The sequence below is a fragment of the Apostichopus japonicus genome, chromosome 22 (genome assembly GCF_037975245.1).
Source record: "Apostichopus japonicus isolate 1M-3 chromosome 22, ASM3797524v1, whole genome shotgun sequence".
Lineage (NCBI taxonomy): Eukaryota > Metazoa > Echinodermata > Holothuroidea > Aspidochirotida > Stichopodidae > Apostichopus > Apostichopus japonicus.
Window position 1 is genome coordinate 19,396,875 of NC_092582.1, and position 20,285 is coordinate 19,417,159.

The window sequence follows — 20,285 nt, forward strand, 5'->3', positions numbered from 1 at the left end:
GTATCTGGAGTTCGGCGGGTTTTATTGGAATTCTGATTATGCAGATATGGAATGTTTAATCCCAATTGAAGCCCCCGATCTATTAAGCTATAAGTACAATGGGGAACAAGAGAATGTTGAGTTTCGTGTTACTAAAGGGACCAAGCAACTGTGGTTGGAAGTAGATGTTGACGATATTAAATTCACTGAGTCGCTTGGTGCACAGAGTAAGTTAAAAACACGATTCTCATTGAGTTATTAGGAGAAACTGGTTATGGTTTGAAACCGTTCACCAGCGGCCGGAATATCTGAGTCCAGTGTATAACTTTTGTAAGTTCTACGCTAGTTGATATCGCCTACGCAAGGCGTTGAATATATGTTAAATGTCGTAAATGTTTAGTAATATGTGGACTTTCTAACCAGACAGTTGTGCGCTTCAGGGTTATCCGAAGACTGTACTAGCTTTAAAATAGCTTTATAGTTCGAACTACAACAACTTTTGAGATGTTTATCATGTTCGTAACACAGCCCAACAATACCTGATGAAAGATTTGAAACAACAATAAGATTAACAATGAGAATCTGGTGATTTTGGTCAGAACTGCCCTTGAATCAACTGATGTTAATAATTAAGCTTAAATGTATGTAAATAAGGTCGAGGCTCATAGGTGATACCCGACGATACCCGAAACTATAATGCTGACCCATCAAACTAATCGTGAAATTGGTATGTCGGATCTTTTTTATTTTAATCATTTAAACTTGAATCATAGCGAACTTTTACAAGGAGAGCTTCTTAATTGCCAAGGCTTCCTTATATTTATATATATATATATATATATATATATATATATATATATATATATATATATATATATATATATATATATATATTTATATATATATTTATATATATATAGAATATCTATATTTATATTTTTATATTTTATATTTATATTTCCAGCTTAATCATTAATATATATATATATATATATATATATATATATATATATATATATATATATATATATATATCAGATCGGCCGATGCACTGCTCAAAGCCTTCAAAACCTACGTACAATTTGAATGTGAACCTTAACAATGTAGTTCAATGATTTTCTGCTCTATCGTGGACTTTCAATATGATCTGCAGCCATGCATGTTTCGAGTTTAAAATATACCTGGCAGTTATTATGATATTAACTGTGCGACAAATACACGAGACGCTTAACAAAATATTTCGTGTGAAAAAACATCGTATAACTCTCATTTCTTTAGCAACGCCAGATTTCCCCTTGAACTAAGTAACCTCCATTTTAATATGCCTTGTAAATTCTCGAAATGTGTCCGGACGGTTAGTCTGTAAATCTATGTTGTGTTAACTTTTATATAATCTAAGGGTCGGAAGGAAATACTTCCACAGTCGAACACAGTGAACTGTGGCGCGTTGATCCGATGCCAATCAACTTTGGCTTAACATACTATGGTAGCTTTCAATTGCCAGAGTTTAGGAGCGAACACATGGTAGAGGTCCTCGAAGTCCCCGTCTGCCAATACTGACCTACCGTGCCAGGACTCCCCATGGGGTATTTGTTTACCTTTATGTGACCATTGACCCAACCATCTACTCATTAACAAGTTTGTATACATCCAGTTTATCAATCCCCCCCCCCCCCCCCCTTTGGTATACATTTTCATCACTTTTGATCTATGACCCGAAATGTAATACATAAGCCAAAATTCTACTTTCACTTTCCCGTAATATAATAACAACAGGAAATTATATTTCTTCTCTGGGTTCCGGTTTCTTTTAGTACAAGCTGTATATTTCATTCTTCGCTCTCAGTTCACTATAGACGTCCTACAATTGTTATACGTAAGCTACCTTACCTAGACCGCAAGGGTTGCAGTCCGTCGGTCTATCGTGTTCTAGTTTGGGAATACTCGACCATACAAGATCTGGAAACGTACCGGTAGATATACCAAACATTCATTAACAGCTATCCGATTTATTTAATCTGTAGTTTTTTAGAACAACATGGCGCTGCTGCGAAGATCGGCGTTGTCTTTAACGCACCCCAAACTGCATTATACTAGCGTCGACTTATCAGCCTTCTTAGTGCAGAGAGAAACCATAAATGGCCATGGCAAGCATCTCTTTATTGAACAAATTTCACCAGGCGGAATTCTCTACCATGGAGGCATCAGGTAAATACTTTTCCATCTCAATAATTTTCTAATCAATTACGATCACGCATTATCGGTTGGTTTTTACAAGAGCGATTTACATTGCTGATAAGAACAGGCGAACAGTAATCATGTCCGTTTCTGCCTACCACGAATGTGCTTACCCACTGTATTTTACATGCCCGAGGATCTGTCCGATTCAAACATATTCTTGGACATTCTCCAAATTGGGGCGTGACCTTATGTAAACCACAAAATCCTTATTCATATTATTATCACGAAATTGTGTGTCATGTGAGATCATGTGTCTTTCACAGCAATTAGCGACCGTCTCGCAGTGTACAAACCAATATAAGGCCAAGTGATGTTCACTGTAGGAGGTAGGGCTTGAATAAACATTTTTTGGGGAAGTGGGCCCAACTGGCAAACCTGATCGGCTTCTTCGCTTTTCCGAAGCAAATCTTCCAACTTCAAAGGAAAACATAAGATAGTTTGGGAGAAATGTGCAAGACCCTAGTATCAATCGAAAAGCGTTACCGCTGTCGTTCTCTGGGCAGTACAGCAAGTAGATACGGGAAAATAGCTTTAGGGACATAGGCGTACGAGGCGGGGGGGGGCAGGGGGGGAAGACTGCCCCCTAAATTTCCAGATGACAAGAAATTCGGGCAAAAGTCCTGAAAAATTCGGGCAGCCTAAGAGGAGAAAAAAAATATATATAAGCCTATATATATATTTTTTTTAGGCTGCCCGAATTTTTCAGGACTTTTGCCCGAATTTCTTGTCCTCTGGAAATATATATATATATATATATAAATATGCAGTAGCTTGCCCGAATCTTTTTCAAGTTTTTGCCCGCTAATTCCATGATTTTCTTTACCTCGACAAACAGGCAGTAGGCGCTAAAGGCAACACTTGCAGGATGAAGTGTAACCTGCAGAGACCTTTCCTGGCAAAGAAATGAAACTAGAAATTGAAATTAGAACTTCCAGTATTGAGATACTGCGTCATTGATGCTCTTGTCTTTATTTAGCATCATTATGCCCGAATATTTCCGTGTAACACCACCGTAAGCGCAGTTCATCTGGGCAACCACACTTTTTGCACGATCAATTTTTTTTCTAACTAGTCAATTGTATACCTGGACCAAGGGCGGCGGAACCGGGGGGGCACAGGGGGCACGTGCCCCCCCCTTTTCCTCAGGTTAAAAATGTGCCCTTTTTCTACATAGAAATTGAGGTGCCTCAAGTTAGCAAGAGGCCAGGGAACCAGAATGAACACTCGGGAAGGGCAGTTTACGGCCATCTGAGGGGTTTGTAAAACCAAAAAATTTATAGCATACGCTCCGCGCCAACCGATGGTGGCGCTCCGCTCAGATAGTCGTGCATACAACTTTGCGAATCCTGGCTACGCCCCTGACTTTTAATGAATTTCTGTGGGTCAAACTCAAAGCTATTTCGAATGGAAAATTTTGTTAAGACATTAACAAGAAAAAAACTCTAATTCGGAAGATTCCTACATTAGCAAGTAGCATGATTTTACCTCATTTTGTCTCTGCTAGTATGCATATTTTCCTTTAGGGGGAGGGGGCGTTGATGGAGTGATGTGTATACACAAATAACATAATACAATAAGAATTATAAAGGGTTCTAAAGGGTTATAAAGGGTATAAAATGTAAGGCTGCATCAGTCCAATCGAATTTCTGTAAAGTGCCCTTTGATGTCGGTGCCCCCCCCCCCAGATTAAAAGTGCTTCAGCCGCCCTTGACCTGGACATCCCAGACATGAGTGTATATAAGAAACATTTTCTTTTTCATGCTGGGGGGGGGGGGTGTCTACAAGCCTAGAAGTACAGGTTTATCATATTCTTTGTTATATTTTATACTTTTTTGTGAGATGTAGATGCAACTTTTTTGTAGATGCAACTTGCAAGGCCTCAGAAGTGCCGTTTCCGGCAATCTGAGAGGCATTGTATGCCAACAATGTTCTTGTACGCTACGCGCTAACCGATGGTGGCGCTCCGCTTAGATAGTGTCAGGGGAACTTTCGGGCACAAAAAGTTCTGCCCCCCAAACTGAAATGGTCCCGTACGTTTATGTTTGGGGAAGAACACTAGGCTGTTTATACTAGGATCTTTACAAGACTAAATTGTATCTGGTTTTCTGTCCCATATAAAACTGAATAGTATTTTATTGAAGTCATTCATAAAATAATCTGGTGGGTTTGGCCGAACAGAGAAGAGAAAACAAGCTGAGAGATTGCGAAACTTTTAACCAGAGTAATTCTGTCAATAGGAAGTGAGGTCACGAGTGGACGACTGCTTAAAGAGTATTTTTGAGACGAGAAAGTTTTGGTATATAATTGAGACTGTAAATAGCAGGTTTCTGGTTTGTGAAATGTATACCTAATGATTTAATAGGGCCATCGGTGATGAATTTACCACAATTCTTGAACAAAGCAGGAGTATCGCCAGAAGTAGGACCTAAAGGGAAGAGAGATTATTTGTTATAATTTATGACCAAGCCCGAAACTAGCGAAAAGTCACCTAGTATATCAAAACAGCCTGTAGGGAAGTAATATCAATGTCCAAGAAAATAGTAGTATCATCAGCATACTGGGTTAATTTGAAGTGATGATTGTTAATGATTATACCTTTAAAAGTATTGCTAGCACGAACTTGGATTGGGATAAATTCAATATTAAGATAAACAAATATCGACTCAATGGGTAATTTTGCCGTACACCTCAAATAAACCAGATGAATAATCATTAGTATTAATACAGGAAGAAGGTCTCGAGTACAAAACGTTCTTTCTCATAATTGTTTTCATATTGTTCGAGATACGAAAGCATGTTACTGAAGAGGACCAGATGAGAGATTTCATCATGAAAACCTCTACAATATTTCTCCTTTATCTATTTTATCTAGGCATTCGGATCGATTGATTTCAGTAAACAAAGTCCCTGTTGAGCAGTTCTCATTTGACCTCATCCTCGAATCGATTCGTTCTCTCTCGGTGATCGCGTTGGTAATTCTTTCGTGATTAATATATTTTTTTCTAAAACTTAACTCATCAACGGAACGAATTATATTTATTTCCGTATAGCCACATTTTGTTTATTTTAGTCTTCTAATAACTAAAGACCAATTGTTGATTTCTTTGGGAACACGAAATTACATGTCGACAGGTTCATTTGTAGGAAATACCCAGAAAGTTGAACAATTGTAGAGATGCATAATATTCGCCACGGCCCTCGTTCTCTTGCCTGGCTACTGGCGTACACGTCGACACATACTAATCAGTAATACCTTAATGCCAAACTTCATTAGTTTACGAGTATGTTACACTCAACACTTCTTTGAATATGATATATGCAATAGTGATTTATGCCATTTGTAGCAGAACTATGATCGACAAGAGAAATAATTTGCCCATAATATCTCAGTGAAAAATATATAATCATTGGTGAATTGTCATGACAACCAATCAAGCTTTCTCTCTCTCTCCCTCTATTTTCTTCAAGGCTGTCGAAAGAAAGGTAAATGGCAAAGTTGTTCCAATTGTGGTGATCCTCGAAATCGGATTCAAATCAGGTAATTCAGGTGAAACAAGATACGGCGTCTAGTAATTTTTATGAGCTCAAAACCACGATTCGACACAATGTTAGGTGTAAGTCATCAGAACGCGTCAATGAAATGTGTTTGTACAAACTAACAATTATAACTTAGGAAAAAACTGTCACCCCTGCCCACCACCCCGACACCCTAAAAGTCTGAATTGTTGCCAAAATGTACTTTCGGATGCGATCATATATAACCATACTATTACCTTTACTCCATAAGGAACTATGGCAGGCAAATAGAGAACATAGCCCACCAACAGTATGGAACGCCGAATGTACATTTACTTTTGTGTTCTTTACAGAGTTGGTGTTGTACAAATTGTTATACAAAAAAAAGCGAAAAGCATAAAGGCTTAGATATATGAGGAGAACGTTTGCTGTTTAAGTTGTTGATGATATCTACCACTATTTCATATTAATCGAGTATATACGGTCAAAGGTAATCAGGCTGACAAGTCTAACGCAATGTCTAAAGACATAAAACGAAGTTAAGGTGTAGTTCACTGCCAATATGTAATTAAGCATATTCAGTGGTGTATAGTAACATGGCGTGTCGCCCAACTTCGCCCCTAATCATAAATTAGAAGTGTTTGTTTTTTAAACATGATTTTGTTGACAAATGGATCAATGATTTTAAAATGTACTCTTAAATAAACACATAATAAAAACTGGAATTCGTGTTACTTAATGCAGGGATGGTTCAAGTTTCATACGTAGCTTATGAATCCAGGTAACTGAGTACACTTATGAAACCGACTGGTTTTGGTTAGGGTCAAAGGCCCACAGAGGTCAAGGTCTGAAATGTGGTTAACATAGTATATACAATGTTACACCGTTAATTAATTGCATTTGATGTGTAGGTTCACGTTAGTGAGTACAAAAGTACAACAGTTGTAAAAGGTCAAGAGTTATTTGAGGTCATCAAATGTCACGGTCTGAAAACCCTGTAAGCACGATTTTCTCCAACCGTACAAATGAGAATAACTTATTTTTTACACAAGAATGCCTACTATAACATGCGGTATTATTTTCTGTCAAAGTCGTGTCAAGGAATCACAATGAGCCGATCGGCTTGCTGGTTATTTTCATTAAGTTCATGAATGATATTTTCTGTTCCCTATCTAGATGGTCATCCGTATCTGGAGTTCGGCGGGTTTTATTGGAATTCTGATTATGCAGATATTGAACCTTTCATCCCACTTGAGGTACCCTCTCTAAATACCTATCAGTACAGTGGAAAACAAGAGAACGTTAGGTTTGTTGTTACTGAAGGGAACAAGCAACTGTGGTTGGAAGTAGATGGTGACGATATTGAATTCACTGAGTCCAATGGTTCACTGAGTAAGTTAAAAACTCGATTCTCATTGAGTCATCAAGAGAAACTGGTTATGGTTTGAAACAGTTCACCAGGCCGGAATATCTGAGTCCGGTGCATAACTTTTGTAGGATCTATACGCTAGTTGATATCCCCTACGCCATGCTTTAAATAGATGTTAAATTATATAAATATTTAGTATGTAGACTTCCTTACCAGACCGTTGTGCGCCTCACGATTACACGATGGCTGTACTAGCCTTGTAATAGCTTTACAGTTCTAACTGCAACAACACCGAATGTACGTTGCACAGTGGCGTAGCTAGGATTTTTTGAGTGGGGGCCATGGGAGGCTGTTCTTTCTTGTGGGGGGGGGGGGGGCGGAGGTTACTATCTGAGCGGAGCGCCACCTTGGTTGGCGCGGAGCGTACAGAGAAAATTTGAGATTTCAGCACCCCCCAGATCGCAGGAGATGGCACCTGTGAGGCAAAATAGCAACCAAAAAGATGTGCAACTTTGGTGACAGAAATGCAAAAAAAAAGGTTTTTTCCATTTTCATGCTGACTGGCCTTGCATGCCAACTCAGCCAGACTTTTAACTTGAGGGAAGTTTTCATCATTGGCGTATGGGACCATTTCAGTTTGGGGGGCAGAACTTTTTGTGCCTGAAAGTTCCCGTGACACTATCTAAGCGGAGCGCCACCATTAGTTGGCGCGTAGCGTACAAGAAAATTTTTGGCACACAATGCCTCTCAGGTTGCCGGAAACGGCACTTCTGAGGCCTTGCAAGTTGCATCTAAACATTCTTTATTTTATAATCTCACGAGTTAGAAATTTACACCTCCCCAAAAATTTGGTAAATTAGAAGAAGAAAAAATGGTAACATCACTTTGAAGGGGAAAAATGGGGCAGAATATTTTTAAGCTCCTATATTTAGTTACCTTATTTATTATTTTAACACAGTACTCAGCTACCTCCAGAAAAACATTCATTGTTCAACGACACGTAGGCGGGATAATGTCGCTGTGTCGGGTGAGACTGCAATTTGTCTCACAAAAACGTATAAAATATAACAAAGAATATGATAAACCTGTACTTCTAGGCTTGTAGGCACCCCCCCCACTATCCATGAAAAAGAAAATGTTTCTTTTATACACTCATGTCGGGGATATCCAGGTCAAGGGCGGCGGAAGCACTTTTAATCTGGAGGGGGGGCACCGACATCAAAGGGCACTTTGCAGAAATTCGATTGGAACGATGCAGCCTTATATTCAGTATTATCTTCTTTGTGTATTCACATCAATCCATCAACGCCCCCCCCCCCCCTTAAGGAAAATATGCATACTAGCACTGCAATATCCAATTCGCAAATTGGGAAGCAAGGAACAAGTTTTCTTTTGAGACAAAATGAGGTGAAATCATGCTAGTTGCTAATGTAGGAAGCTTCCGAATTAAAGTTTTTTTCTTGTTAATATCTTAACAATTTTTTTCCATTCAAAAATGTTTTGAGTTTGACTCACAGAAATTCGTAAAAGTCACGGGCTTAGCCAGGATTTGCAAAGTTGTATGCACGACTATCTGAGCGGAGCGCCTCTGGTTGGCGCGGAGCGTACTAGCAAATTTTTGGTTTTACAAACCCCTCAGATGGCCGGAAACGGCCCTTCCCGAGTGTTAATTCTGGTTCCCTGGCCTCTTGCTAACTTGAGGCACCTCAATTTTTATGTAGAAAGAAAGGCACATTTTTAACCTGAGGAAAAGTGGGGGAGGGGCACGTGCCCCCCTTTTCCCCCGGTATTAATATGTGTGTATATATATATTTCCAGAGGACAAGAAATTCGGGCAAAAGTCCTGAAAAATTCGGGCAGCCTATGAGGAGAATTTTGTCTCCTCTTGGGAGCAGTCTGTCCCCCTGCCCCCCCTCCTCGTACGCCTATGGTTGGCATCATTTGTCGTTTCAAGGTGTCAAGGCCTTTCTCCCAACTCAAACCCCTGTGGGCTACCGGTAGGTTTGCAGGATATGCCCACATGTGGACTTTAATAGCATTAGAGGAAGGCCATTTATTGGATATCGATATCGCGCAGCACAACAAGGTTCGTGGTGTATGGTCGCATCGACCATTGCCATGCCAAGCTGTGTGACCATTCTCATGATTACTACAGATATTGTATTATTCTTATTCTGCCAGATGCAGACGAGAAAATTGTGTAACTCTCTTTCCCAAATTATTGAACAAAAAATATTAGTGAATGGCACTGATGATTTTTTTTTTACAATTTTTTTACCCCATTCCCAGTGGAGGGGGGGGGGCAGTGGGGAGCCAGCCGATTTCATGGGGGGCCTCGGCCCCCAGGCCCCACGTAGCTACGCCACTGACGTTGCACATACCTATTTCTTCTAACGGCATTACATATTGAAAGAAACTCAAAAACATTAATGCGTCATACACTCACATTGATATGTTGTAATACGTTATCACACCAGTATAATCATTGTGGTAAGTGGTACGGACATGTTGATGTTGTCTTTGGCGCGTAGGATTGAAAGCTTACCTCACAGATTAGATGTTGTCTGATCGCCGTGCAGGCTTAAAACTCGTGTAACAACAGGCTGTAAGTTACCGTATGGACGCTTATTGAATGTCCAGAGTTTTGAAACCGGTAAGGAAGGTCGTAATTCCATTGTAGGCGTTTGTCACCTGTAACGAACAATACTAGTTCTGTTTTTGGTGACATATTTTACATAACTCTAGAGATCAAACATGATGCTAACCAACTCGAAAATCATTTGTGATTCCTATAAGCCGGATCTCGAAAGAGATACTTTGAACATACTTTATGTTAATGAAATGGACATAAACGACAAAGGCAAATGAATATATATTATTGAAATCGTAATGAGTTGGAAAATCAAGAACAATATATAGCCTATATCATATATGTAATAGCATCCTGTCGATGCTGGGAGTTTTTGCACTGTTTACTAAATAGACAAAGACGCTTCTTCAACATGGAATCATAACTGTTTGTTTCTCTTGTCTCTCTTTAATATCAAGCCTCTTTCACAATGTACAAATACGACCCTACAAGAAGTCCAACAAATAGCCAGGTTGTGATTCTGGTTCCGACGGATCAACCATGTTTTTGTTTAGCAGCAAAGAAGGACAACGACTTGGTCCTTTGGGTAATTAATAAAACGTTAATATACATTTATTAAGAACTCTGAAAATATTATACATTCTTAACTTTGTTATTGTCGAAGTGAATTAACCGATACTATTTTCGTTATCCCAGAATCACAGAACTTCAAATGTATTTTTTTGTATCTTACATAAATAGTTTTAGATTATGTACCATGCTTTTCTTAAGCTTATAAATAGAAACCAGCAGTGCCTGTGTCAAAGAAGTTTTATCAATTAATTATAATGGACCGTTTGTTTCCTTTGATTTTGTATATATATATATACATATATATGTATATATATATATATATATATACATATATAAATAAACATATATATATATATAAATGTATATATATTTATATATAAATATATATATATATATATATATATATATATATATATATATATATATATATATATATATATATATATATATATATATACATATACACACACATTTCAATTGATATGATATTGAAAAACTGATCTTGAATTTTATATATATAGCCATTTGATGAAACCGTATATACGGGAGGTGAACCGATACCTGACAATGCAAGATTTATACAGTTGGTTCCGCAAGACGGCAATGAATATAAGATTGAAAGCACTGTAAATAATGGTAAGATTTGTGAAAGAACAGAACGCCATAAAGATATGATCACATTTATTTAATACAATCATTTAATTATATTTAATAGCACAGGGAGTACTGACTATCAAGTAGAAGCACAACAGAAGGGATAGTTGGTCTAAGATCAATTGTTATGAAACGATAGTATCATTCTATCAGTTTTACATCATGCATTGTTCTTTCGGTTCGTTACCCCTTGGATGGCAACTAAAGAAAGTTTCGTGTTGTTAGTACAAAGAAATGTTCTGACCAGAGGTCGGCTGCATGATCATGGTTATCTGAGCCCTCGGCCAAAGGATTAAGGACACCGTAACAAGCACCCCCACAAGCGTCGTAGCAATCAACAAAAGGGGAATTCGATATAACCCCTATCACACACAAGTACAAAAACAAACATAGACCAAGAAACACTTACGAGGTTTAGCAGTTCTTTGAGTATGGATTTCAAAGATTTATGCTTGGACGTAAACGAAAATGAAATATTGAAAGTTAATAGCAATTTTATGTTTTGAAAGATTGTGAATTTTTTATTTCAGTTTACTCTTTAAGGTTTCTAATTGATTTCAATTTACTTATCACATTAACTGCTGACAATTCTGTGAATTCTAAGACCGCCCGTTCACGAGACCGATGTAGTGTTTAAAGATAATTAACAGGACCATAATAGAAGTTTTTCTTGTTTTGTTTCTGTGCGGTTAACATGTTTATGTGCCCATATTTGGGCGATATATGTATTGTATGCATCTTTGTGTGTTTAAGTGTCATTACCTAGTTAGGCGTGAAATCTTTTGTTGTTGTTATAACAATCAGCTTATTATGTTTTCTTCCTCATGTTTTTCGCAGGTTGGTATATTACGAATGATGACATGAAAGCCGTAATGTCACCAACAGGCTCTCTGTTTAAAATCGAATAATTAGGTTGACAAAGACATGGCACCATTATTGCATCAGTTCTACCAACCATCATATTTGGAACATCTCCCGCTGGACAAACACAAGTCACAAACTCCTTGCCGGCTATGTATCTAAGTATGTATGTTAAGTAAGCAAGCAATAAACTTGTTTCCATACCTTTCTACAAACTTAAACTTATAATTTGATTAGCACAGTTGCTTGATCAGTTTATCTCGTCTTTTAACTAAGGATTGTAAGATTCGAGGTTTGGCAAGATTTAATAAAGCTGAAGCCTTGCATTTCATTTTTGCCCTACAAAAATCTAAATTGGAGAAAATTGAACCAATTTTTGGTGTAGAATCATAAACAGCTCTAAATTTCCTGTAACATTTCCCTGTAACAGGCAAGAAGACGCTGTCCTGTTTCCACATAAGGCCAATTATCATACAGTACACATCATCGAAAGCTATAAAGGGTTAAGACGAAAGAAGAGACTGGTTAACATAGAAGTAATTAATATCTTAATCTCTTTCCGCTGTGTTCGAGGCCTTTGTTTCCGTCCTTCATTTCTCTACGGAGTTTAATCGTGATATTATATAATGTTACAAGCATGATGACATGATAGTTTCCTCAAATTCAAACTTGTTATACACTAGGCCCGTAGCCAAACTCCAGGCTTATGTGCCTCCAGCTCCCTTGTTGGTGCTACCACCGCTGTGTAGACAACTTTCAAAAGGTTACCGAAACTAAGAAGTACTTCACTTTTGGACATTCGAATCAAGTCAGCCGTTTAAATTATTATGGGCCTATAATTTCGTGTGTAAATAATTATAAAAAATCCTGATAAAGCCCGATATGACAATATATGGATAGATCCTGTAACTCTAAACCAAGGGCGTAGGAACCGGGGGGCAGAATGGGGGGGGGGGGGGCGCCAGCCCCCCAGTGAAAAATATGGAGGGGCGGAAGTATCATTACGCCCCCGCTTCGCAAGTCAGAAGACCCCTTTTTCATTTACAATTGAGAAAAAAAATCTCATTTGGAGAACCAAATTTCATCTAAGGCCAGGTGAAAATGCAAAATTATATACAAAATGGAGTGGATGACTTGAAGTGTGCTATATTGCACCCTTAGACCCCTCCCCCAGGCCGGCCATCAGTCTTCAGCCCCCCCCCACTCAAAAATACCTTCCTACGCAACTGCTCTAAACGAACTAAATGTGTCGTTTAATAGACTCACCAGCGTTCTCATTAGAAAACCAAAAACCCTTTCAGAAAACTTCCGAAGAGATATTTAGTCAGTAGACGAAGAAGAATAACATCTAACTACTTGCATTATAGCTTTAAGCAACTGTTTGGGTTATGCTTGATTGTTTTCTTGGTGCAATTTGATATTAAAATCCAATTACAATATAGTTTATATAGCACGACTAGTTTTATTTTAGTTTAGATAATACTCAATATACGTTTTGCTTTACAATGTATTTGGACATGTCATTAAATTTTGTCGGTTTCACATGTGTTATGATTACCTGTAAAATATGCATTTGCATACATCATGCGAATGGAGTGACAAGTGGTGAAGTTTGGGGTGAATTGTACCTGTGTATCGTATAAGAAATGGTTCAACAAGTTTTCGCTAAGATCGTGGCTTTCCTGCGCTCTGAAGGCAATTGGGGTCTATGGTTTTTCGTAAGTTCAAACTAAGATCAAGTATCGCGTAATCGTTGATTCATTGATATATACGATCAAAAGAAAACAAAAGGGGAAATCGTCAGTAAGATATGTTCGATCAATAGTACATTGTGATTTTTAGTATAACCCGCTAAACTTGAGCCTCTTTATATCCATACGTTAAAATGTTGGCCAAATTGTTAAAAGCTTCTTTCGGATAAATAAAAGATAGAATATGAATAAACTTGAAAGGAAATTTAGTTACTTCTTCTTTAGTGAGTCAAGTTTGGGCAGCGGGGTGTCCTCTCCATTGCAAGTCCCCCCCCCCACCTTCTCCGATAAAACTCTGCGTATGTGTCTGTTCAACAAAATGGCACTTTTAAATACAAGAAATAGAAGAAGAAGTGTCACTTGTAATGTATGAATACGGGTACTAATCAGGATTTCCATCAAACAACGGGTACATGTGCCATCTGTGGCTACCCTCTCTCTCATCTGATTCTCGGGGTCGCCTATTCTTCTCATTTGGATCTCAGATAAATACACTTAAGGACACGATGGTTAGTGAAGGAGACTCGAGCAAGAAGGAATATCATGTTGTCGTAGATCACCAACTTGGTCCGGGGCTAACAAGAATCTTGAAGGCATTATCATCATCTTAAATACCTTTTGCCAGAGCCTAGTAAGCCGATTTAAGTCAAATATATTTTGTGTGACACTGTCAAATGGATAAACCGGGACAGAAAGCAATGACAAACAATATTTTGATTGATCTGCAGTGTATATTTTTTAACAACAAAGACGTGACTAGTGCATACATTGACATAGTGTTGTCAAGATTGACATAGTGTTCTCAAGCTGCACAATCATGCAACAACGACAAACAGCAAGATATATTCATGTTAATATTAGGTTTATAGTATAGGATCTGATTTACATAGCAGTTTGTTTATTAGCCTACGGAAGTTGTTGATAAAAACAATGCTCTGGTGTATTAAAGCGTGAAACACTTCGTATCTAGACATTGTCAAAACTCCTGTTTAGACCCAGGGACGTCGCTAGAGGGGGGTAGGGGGGTGTCTCACCCCCAATCTTAGCAAAAATGACGACAGTTGGAAAATTTGAGTCGGAATTTCCGACTGTCGGAATTTCCGACTGTCGCCAGCTTCAATTCGGAATTTCCGACTGTCGCACTCTAATTTTTCTGACTGTCGCACTCTAATTTTCATATGTTCTTGTAATTTGTGAGTGACATAAAATTTTCGATCAAAATTGACCTTTAATCAGTCATATTTTCCACGTTTTCCTCGTCACATTGAGAAATTGTATCTCGCGATCCTTATACTCCACCATACAAAACTTCGTATGATTTTGAATACTCTAAAAAAAATACAACGTTCGCCAGCTTCAATTCGGATAATTTATGTATTAATTTTTGCTATTGGGTGGGTCGACCCTGTTCGCTAGCTTCAAGTTAGTTCAGGATATACCAGGGACTTAGCCATTGGGAGCTGGGGAGCGACTGCTCCCCCCTTTCAGTGTCGAAAAAATGCTTAAAAACTTGTTTTTTTTTAGCATGGTATTTTGTCAGTGCTCTTTTGATCTTGAATACTCGCCAGCTCCGTTAACTCGATTATAATCGTAATAACATTCAGGCCTACTGATTCAACTACTTACTTAGTTTGGCAGATGCAATTAGCTAAATTAAGCCTATAGCCTATTTCAAACCTACAGTTGGCCACTGCGTAATAAAATACATATTGTCTACCTAACCTCACTCGATGGAATGCCACGAACCGTATGCACACCGACGACGACAACGTTCGTTCTCATCCTTTCTATGATTCTTCCTAAGTTGTTGCACGAGCAGCATGGTATGAAGCTAAGCTAGCAATCGTACGTGATACGCACTTCCTATATATAATTATTACACTGCTAATACGATAACGGTGTTTTTTTAGGCCACTGCACATCTGGGTGTATTACAAAATATGAAAGCTAAAACCTGACTAGACCAGCTGATTGCTACACGATTTTAACACGGAATAGCATGAAAAGTATGTTATTAAGGATCCATTACAATTTATCAAGTTAAATCATGTTCCTTGTTTTGATTCCCCAGATAAACAGTAGGCCTAGTAGGTGTTTACAAATTAATAATTACATTAGTTTTGGATTCTAACAACAACGAAATATTCACAACTGAGACACATTTCACACCAGTATTAATTCACATGAGAAAATTAAAATGTTCTTCCCTTCATCATTTGAATTTGAAATTTCATTAGCCAAGGTTGTGAACTTCATTCTTATGGTATTTTAGTACTTGTAGAACATAGTTTGCTGCCATTAAGCTATAACATTATAGCAAATTAAAGTGTATTTTTACTTTAATCGCTCAACCTGGTTTGGGGTTTAAGATAAGTTTTACGACAGGTTTAAAGATTCTCATGTCCCTGAGCTATCGATCGGTTTCATACATAGATGGGTGCATGGTCCATCACGGAGGTCTTGTTGTAGACCTTTATGAGAATCTGCCATGTCATCGTTCGCTTCCGCCCCGCTGCGCCGCCCGGCCCAATCAATATTCGCGGAACGATGCAATGGTCATCAAAGTAAAGGTTTTTCTTGGAAAGTAATATGATAAGTTTGGCTTTGGTGAAATAATGGAAATATAGAAATATGACGTCGGTTATAGTATACCAGTTTAGTAAACGGCACGGTAAAGAAGAAGCAACAACACTTCGGGACATACAAAAACATATAGCTTATTGTAGCAGAGTAGAATACCGTATTTTATTTTGTCTCTCATGCAGATCATTTAGAATCACACTATCTATCGCTTCTTGCCATGTCACATCGCGTATATGCACATCGCACACTACTATATATATATATATATATATATATATATATATATATATATATATACATATATATATATATATATACATATATATATATATACATATCTATATGTATATCTACCGCACCATCACTGTAAGCATAACGTTTAGTGCGTCTATCGCTTCTTGCCATGTCACATCGCGTATATGCACATCGCACACTACTATATATATATATATATATATATATATATATATATATATATATATATATATATATATATATATATATATATATATATATATATATATATAAATTAAGAACAGATATATAGCCTATATCATTTATGTAATATCATCCTGTCCATGCTGGGAGTTTTTGCACTGTTTACTAAATAGAAAAAAAACGCTACTTCAACATGGAATCATAACTATGTGTTTCTCTTGTCTCTCTTTAATACCAAGCCTCTTTCACAATGTACAAATACCACCCTATAAAAAGTCCAACCAACAGCCAGGTTGTGATTCTGGTTCCGACGGATCGACCTTGTTTTTACTTAGCAGCAAAGAAGGACAACGACTTGGTCCTTTGTTGGGTAATTAAAAAAACGTTCCAATACATTTATAAAGACCCTGAATAATATTATACATTCTGAACTTTGCTATTGTCGAAGTGAATTAACCGATAATATTTTCGTTATCCCAGAATCACAGAACTTCAAATTTAATTTTTTGTATCTTTCATAAATAGTTTTAGATTATGTACCATCTTTTATAAATAGAAACCAGGAGTGCGTGTCAGAGATCAAGAATTACGTCCGGGGATATGATTATATCTTGAAATAATAATACCCATCATTTTTATCAATTAATTATAATGGACCGTTTGTTTCCTTTGATTTTGTGCCTGTGTGCATATATATATATATATATATATATATATATATATATATATATATATATATATATATATATATATATATATATATATATATATATATATATATATATATATATATTCACATTCATTTCTTATTTACGGCTTGGCTTGCCTATAAAGAGTGGTTATTCTGTGTAAAATTATGAAAAGATTGTTAGATTCAAAGCACCAAGGGCGCACTCTGTACAATCTTAATACTTGGGTAATACGCCCTTAATGCCAGTTATTCAAAGCCAAGTTATACGCTTTAACACACCAGTAGAATCACTGTGGTCGAGTAGTACGGGCTTAGGTTCGTGACACGAAGATCCGGGGTTCGATTCCTACCTTCGCCTGATGAGTCCCAAAAGGACGAAACCGGTCGTGAAGTGGATTTTTTCTGGTGTGTTATTCTTTATTGATTTTCTATTAATAGATATAGATTTTTTATATATAGATAAAGAATATCTATATCTAGAATATAGATATAGATAAAGATATATATATATATATATATATATATATATATATATATCCTTATACCTCTTACCATCTCACTATCTCCCCCCCACCCCTCCCCTCCTCTACCCACTTCTCCCTCTCTCATTAGCAGTGGTTACATTTCCAGTCCTTCTATTTTCAGTAATTTTAATATGAAAATGGCAATAGGCTATTTTCTTTCATCATATTTCCTCGAACTGGCATTATTTTTTCTCAGTTCTTGGATAAGGCATCGGTACATCGTTGCTATCATTCGCAACGTATATAGCTCTTACTGATCCATAGTTGAATCGCACTTAATATTATTTTAATTGAAGAATCTCGTGTTATTTTTAAATCGATTTGATATGTCAGATCAGTATAGACGAATATTTCGTTCTATATCAATACCAGCGTCAATAATAGTGATCATATTTGTACCAATGTAATACCAATTATAATTACAACTTAAATTATAATTAAATTCAAACAATACTGAGGGTGGCATACTCCTATTAGCGTCTATATCAATCCGCGGCAAATGTTCTCCTTCAGGAAAAGTGCCAATTAGGAGCAGGAGAACAACTTTTTTGCTATGTTATCAATTAGGATGAGCTTTTTTTGTGGCTTGGATGTTAAAGAGCATGAACGGAAGCACATGTGGTTAAAAAATTGGGTAAAATTGAGGCAAGTTTAGCCCTATCAGGAGCAGCGGACGAAGATTGTTTACGGCCGAGTAAAGAGGTTTGTTTACAAGTGACGAAAAGTTCCGGCTCTTGTAGCAAAAAAAAATCACGGTCATGGTACGGAAAATTGATGGTGCCATGAAAGGCCAGCTTGTCAGGTATCCAGTGATGGGTAGCGCTTAGCAAGTGAAAACTTCTATCTAGGCTTAGAGAAGGCATTACTTTTGTGATTTAGTGTGTAAGTCAATGGGGATTTTAATGGGCGTATGCTACCTGAGACATTTTATTAGAGCCTGAAGAATCAGAGGTCAAAGTTGAAATAGGCAGTAACATAATCAAAATCCATTTTGTTGTATTTTGTGAAGGGTGGGGAGAAAGGTTCTTAATGCGCGCTTCAGCCGACGATTGCTCCATAGACCCTCTTTCAGATTCCTCATTAATGCAAAAGAAGACAAATGTCGAACACCAACATTCTCTGCTATTGTTTTCCAGGCGTGCAAACAAGCTTACGCAAGGTTAGTTTAACTCAATGTATGTACATACTACGTGGATCTCGTACAACAGACATGTATACTTGGTAAACTGTATTTCGAATGAATTTTGAAATAGAAAACACAACAGTAAAAATCATGTAAGGTCAGACACTTTCGCCTTAATTCTGTTTAAGACGTTGTCGAGTAATGTTTCAAGTTTTAATTAAATTTTTATTTCATTTAAGATAGCATATTCTATTCTTATTTTAAACATATTGTATTAACATCAAATCAAAAAAAAATTAATACAAAACGAGCAGAGGCATCCAAAAGTTTTATTTTTTACTTGAAATATTTAAGACGGGGGGGGGGTGGTTGGGGTGGTTCTGGTTCATCAAATGTGCAAAAAAAGAGTGAGTTCTGTGACACATTTAGACTACACCTTATGTTAATAGTATAAGTTCTACACGCAATGTTATGCTAATAACTATTTATTAAGTTTGGTGTGTACGGTGTGTACGAATGGTGTCTCTGGTTGTCTTTTTACAAACTTTTACAATTTAAATAAAAACTCAAAACCCTATTAATTTATTGTATTTTAATTATTGTTGATATCTCGTAATTATTTGTAGTGATGATCACTCACCAGTAGAGCAATGAATGTTATGTTTGTCTTTGCTCCGATTTTTCAAGTTGTCACTCTATTTCGAACAGAAACCTTTTTAGTGAATGTTTACATTTTGAGGTTTAATGTTTTCTTATGTTATTATCCATAAACTGTATTCCAACCAGGCTCCGTTTGGTCAGACTTCATTAACTTCTAATTTATTACGTAAATGTTTCGTAAAATGGTCACTTTCACAGTCATCTTGTTCATCAACTCAAGAGGATGGTCGAATTTTCATCTCAACATATTGGACGTCGCAGGTAAAAGAGAACATCCCTTCCCCTTTGCCTCCATTGTATACACCGTTGAGATTTTCACGAGTACAATATGACTGGCAGCTGCTGTTGTATTGGAAATGAATGCAAAGATCATTAGTTTTACATGTGCACCAATCATTCGAGTGCCACCAGCCGCTTCTATGCTTCTCTGCACAGTCGAACGTATCACAGGCGTCATTGTCTCGGTCATGCGTGCTGAATTGCATTCCTCTGCTACTGGAGAAATAGAGACCTGAGAAACAAACATCAAGAACCATCAGTGGTTAACACTTGGTCTTTAAACAATAGCGTCAGTATCCGGTTACATTGTACAATTTTGTTGGGACATAAAATACATTTTACAGTAAACTGGAATAAGGAGGTGGGTTTATTAACATCGAGAGAGATTTAGAATTAATTTTTAATGTGATATTTCTGTAATCATCATATATTGTATGTGCTGATTTATTCTTT

The 20,285-nt window shown here is 37.2% G+C and overlaps 2 protein-coding genes across 2 annotated transcripts in view; both read left to right on the top strand.

Annotated features, from left to right (window-relative positions):
- LOC139964326 (uncharacterized) overlaps window positions 1-20,285 on the top strand; it is a 270,207-nt gene that overhangs the window by 195,901 nt on the left and 54,021 nt on the right. The gene's annotated exons all lie outside the window — the stretch shown is intronic.
- On the top strand, window positions 1,818-12,867 carry LOC139964324 (uncharacterized). Its single transcript, XM_071965842.1, has 7 exons — window positions 1,818-2,187; window positions 5,093-5,192; window positions 5,689-5,758; window positions 6,913-7,128; window positions 10,154-10,281; window positions 10,790-10,904; window positions 11,760-12,867. Exons 1-7 carry the CDS (start codon window positions 2,018-2,020, stop codon window positions 11,828-11,830), a joined length of 870 nt encoding a protein of 289 aa, XP_071821943.1. The 5' UTR covers window positions 1,818-2,017; the 3' UTR covers window positions 11,831-12,867.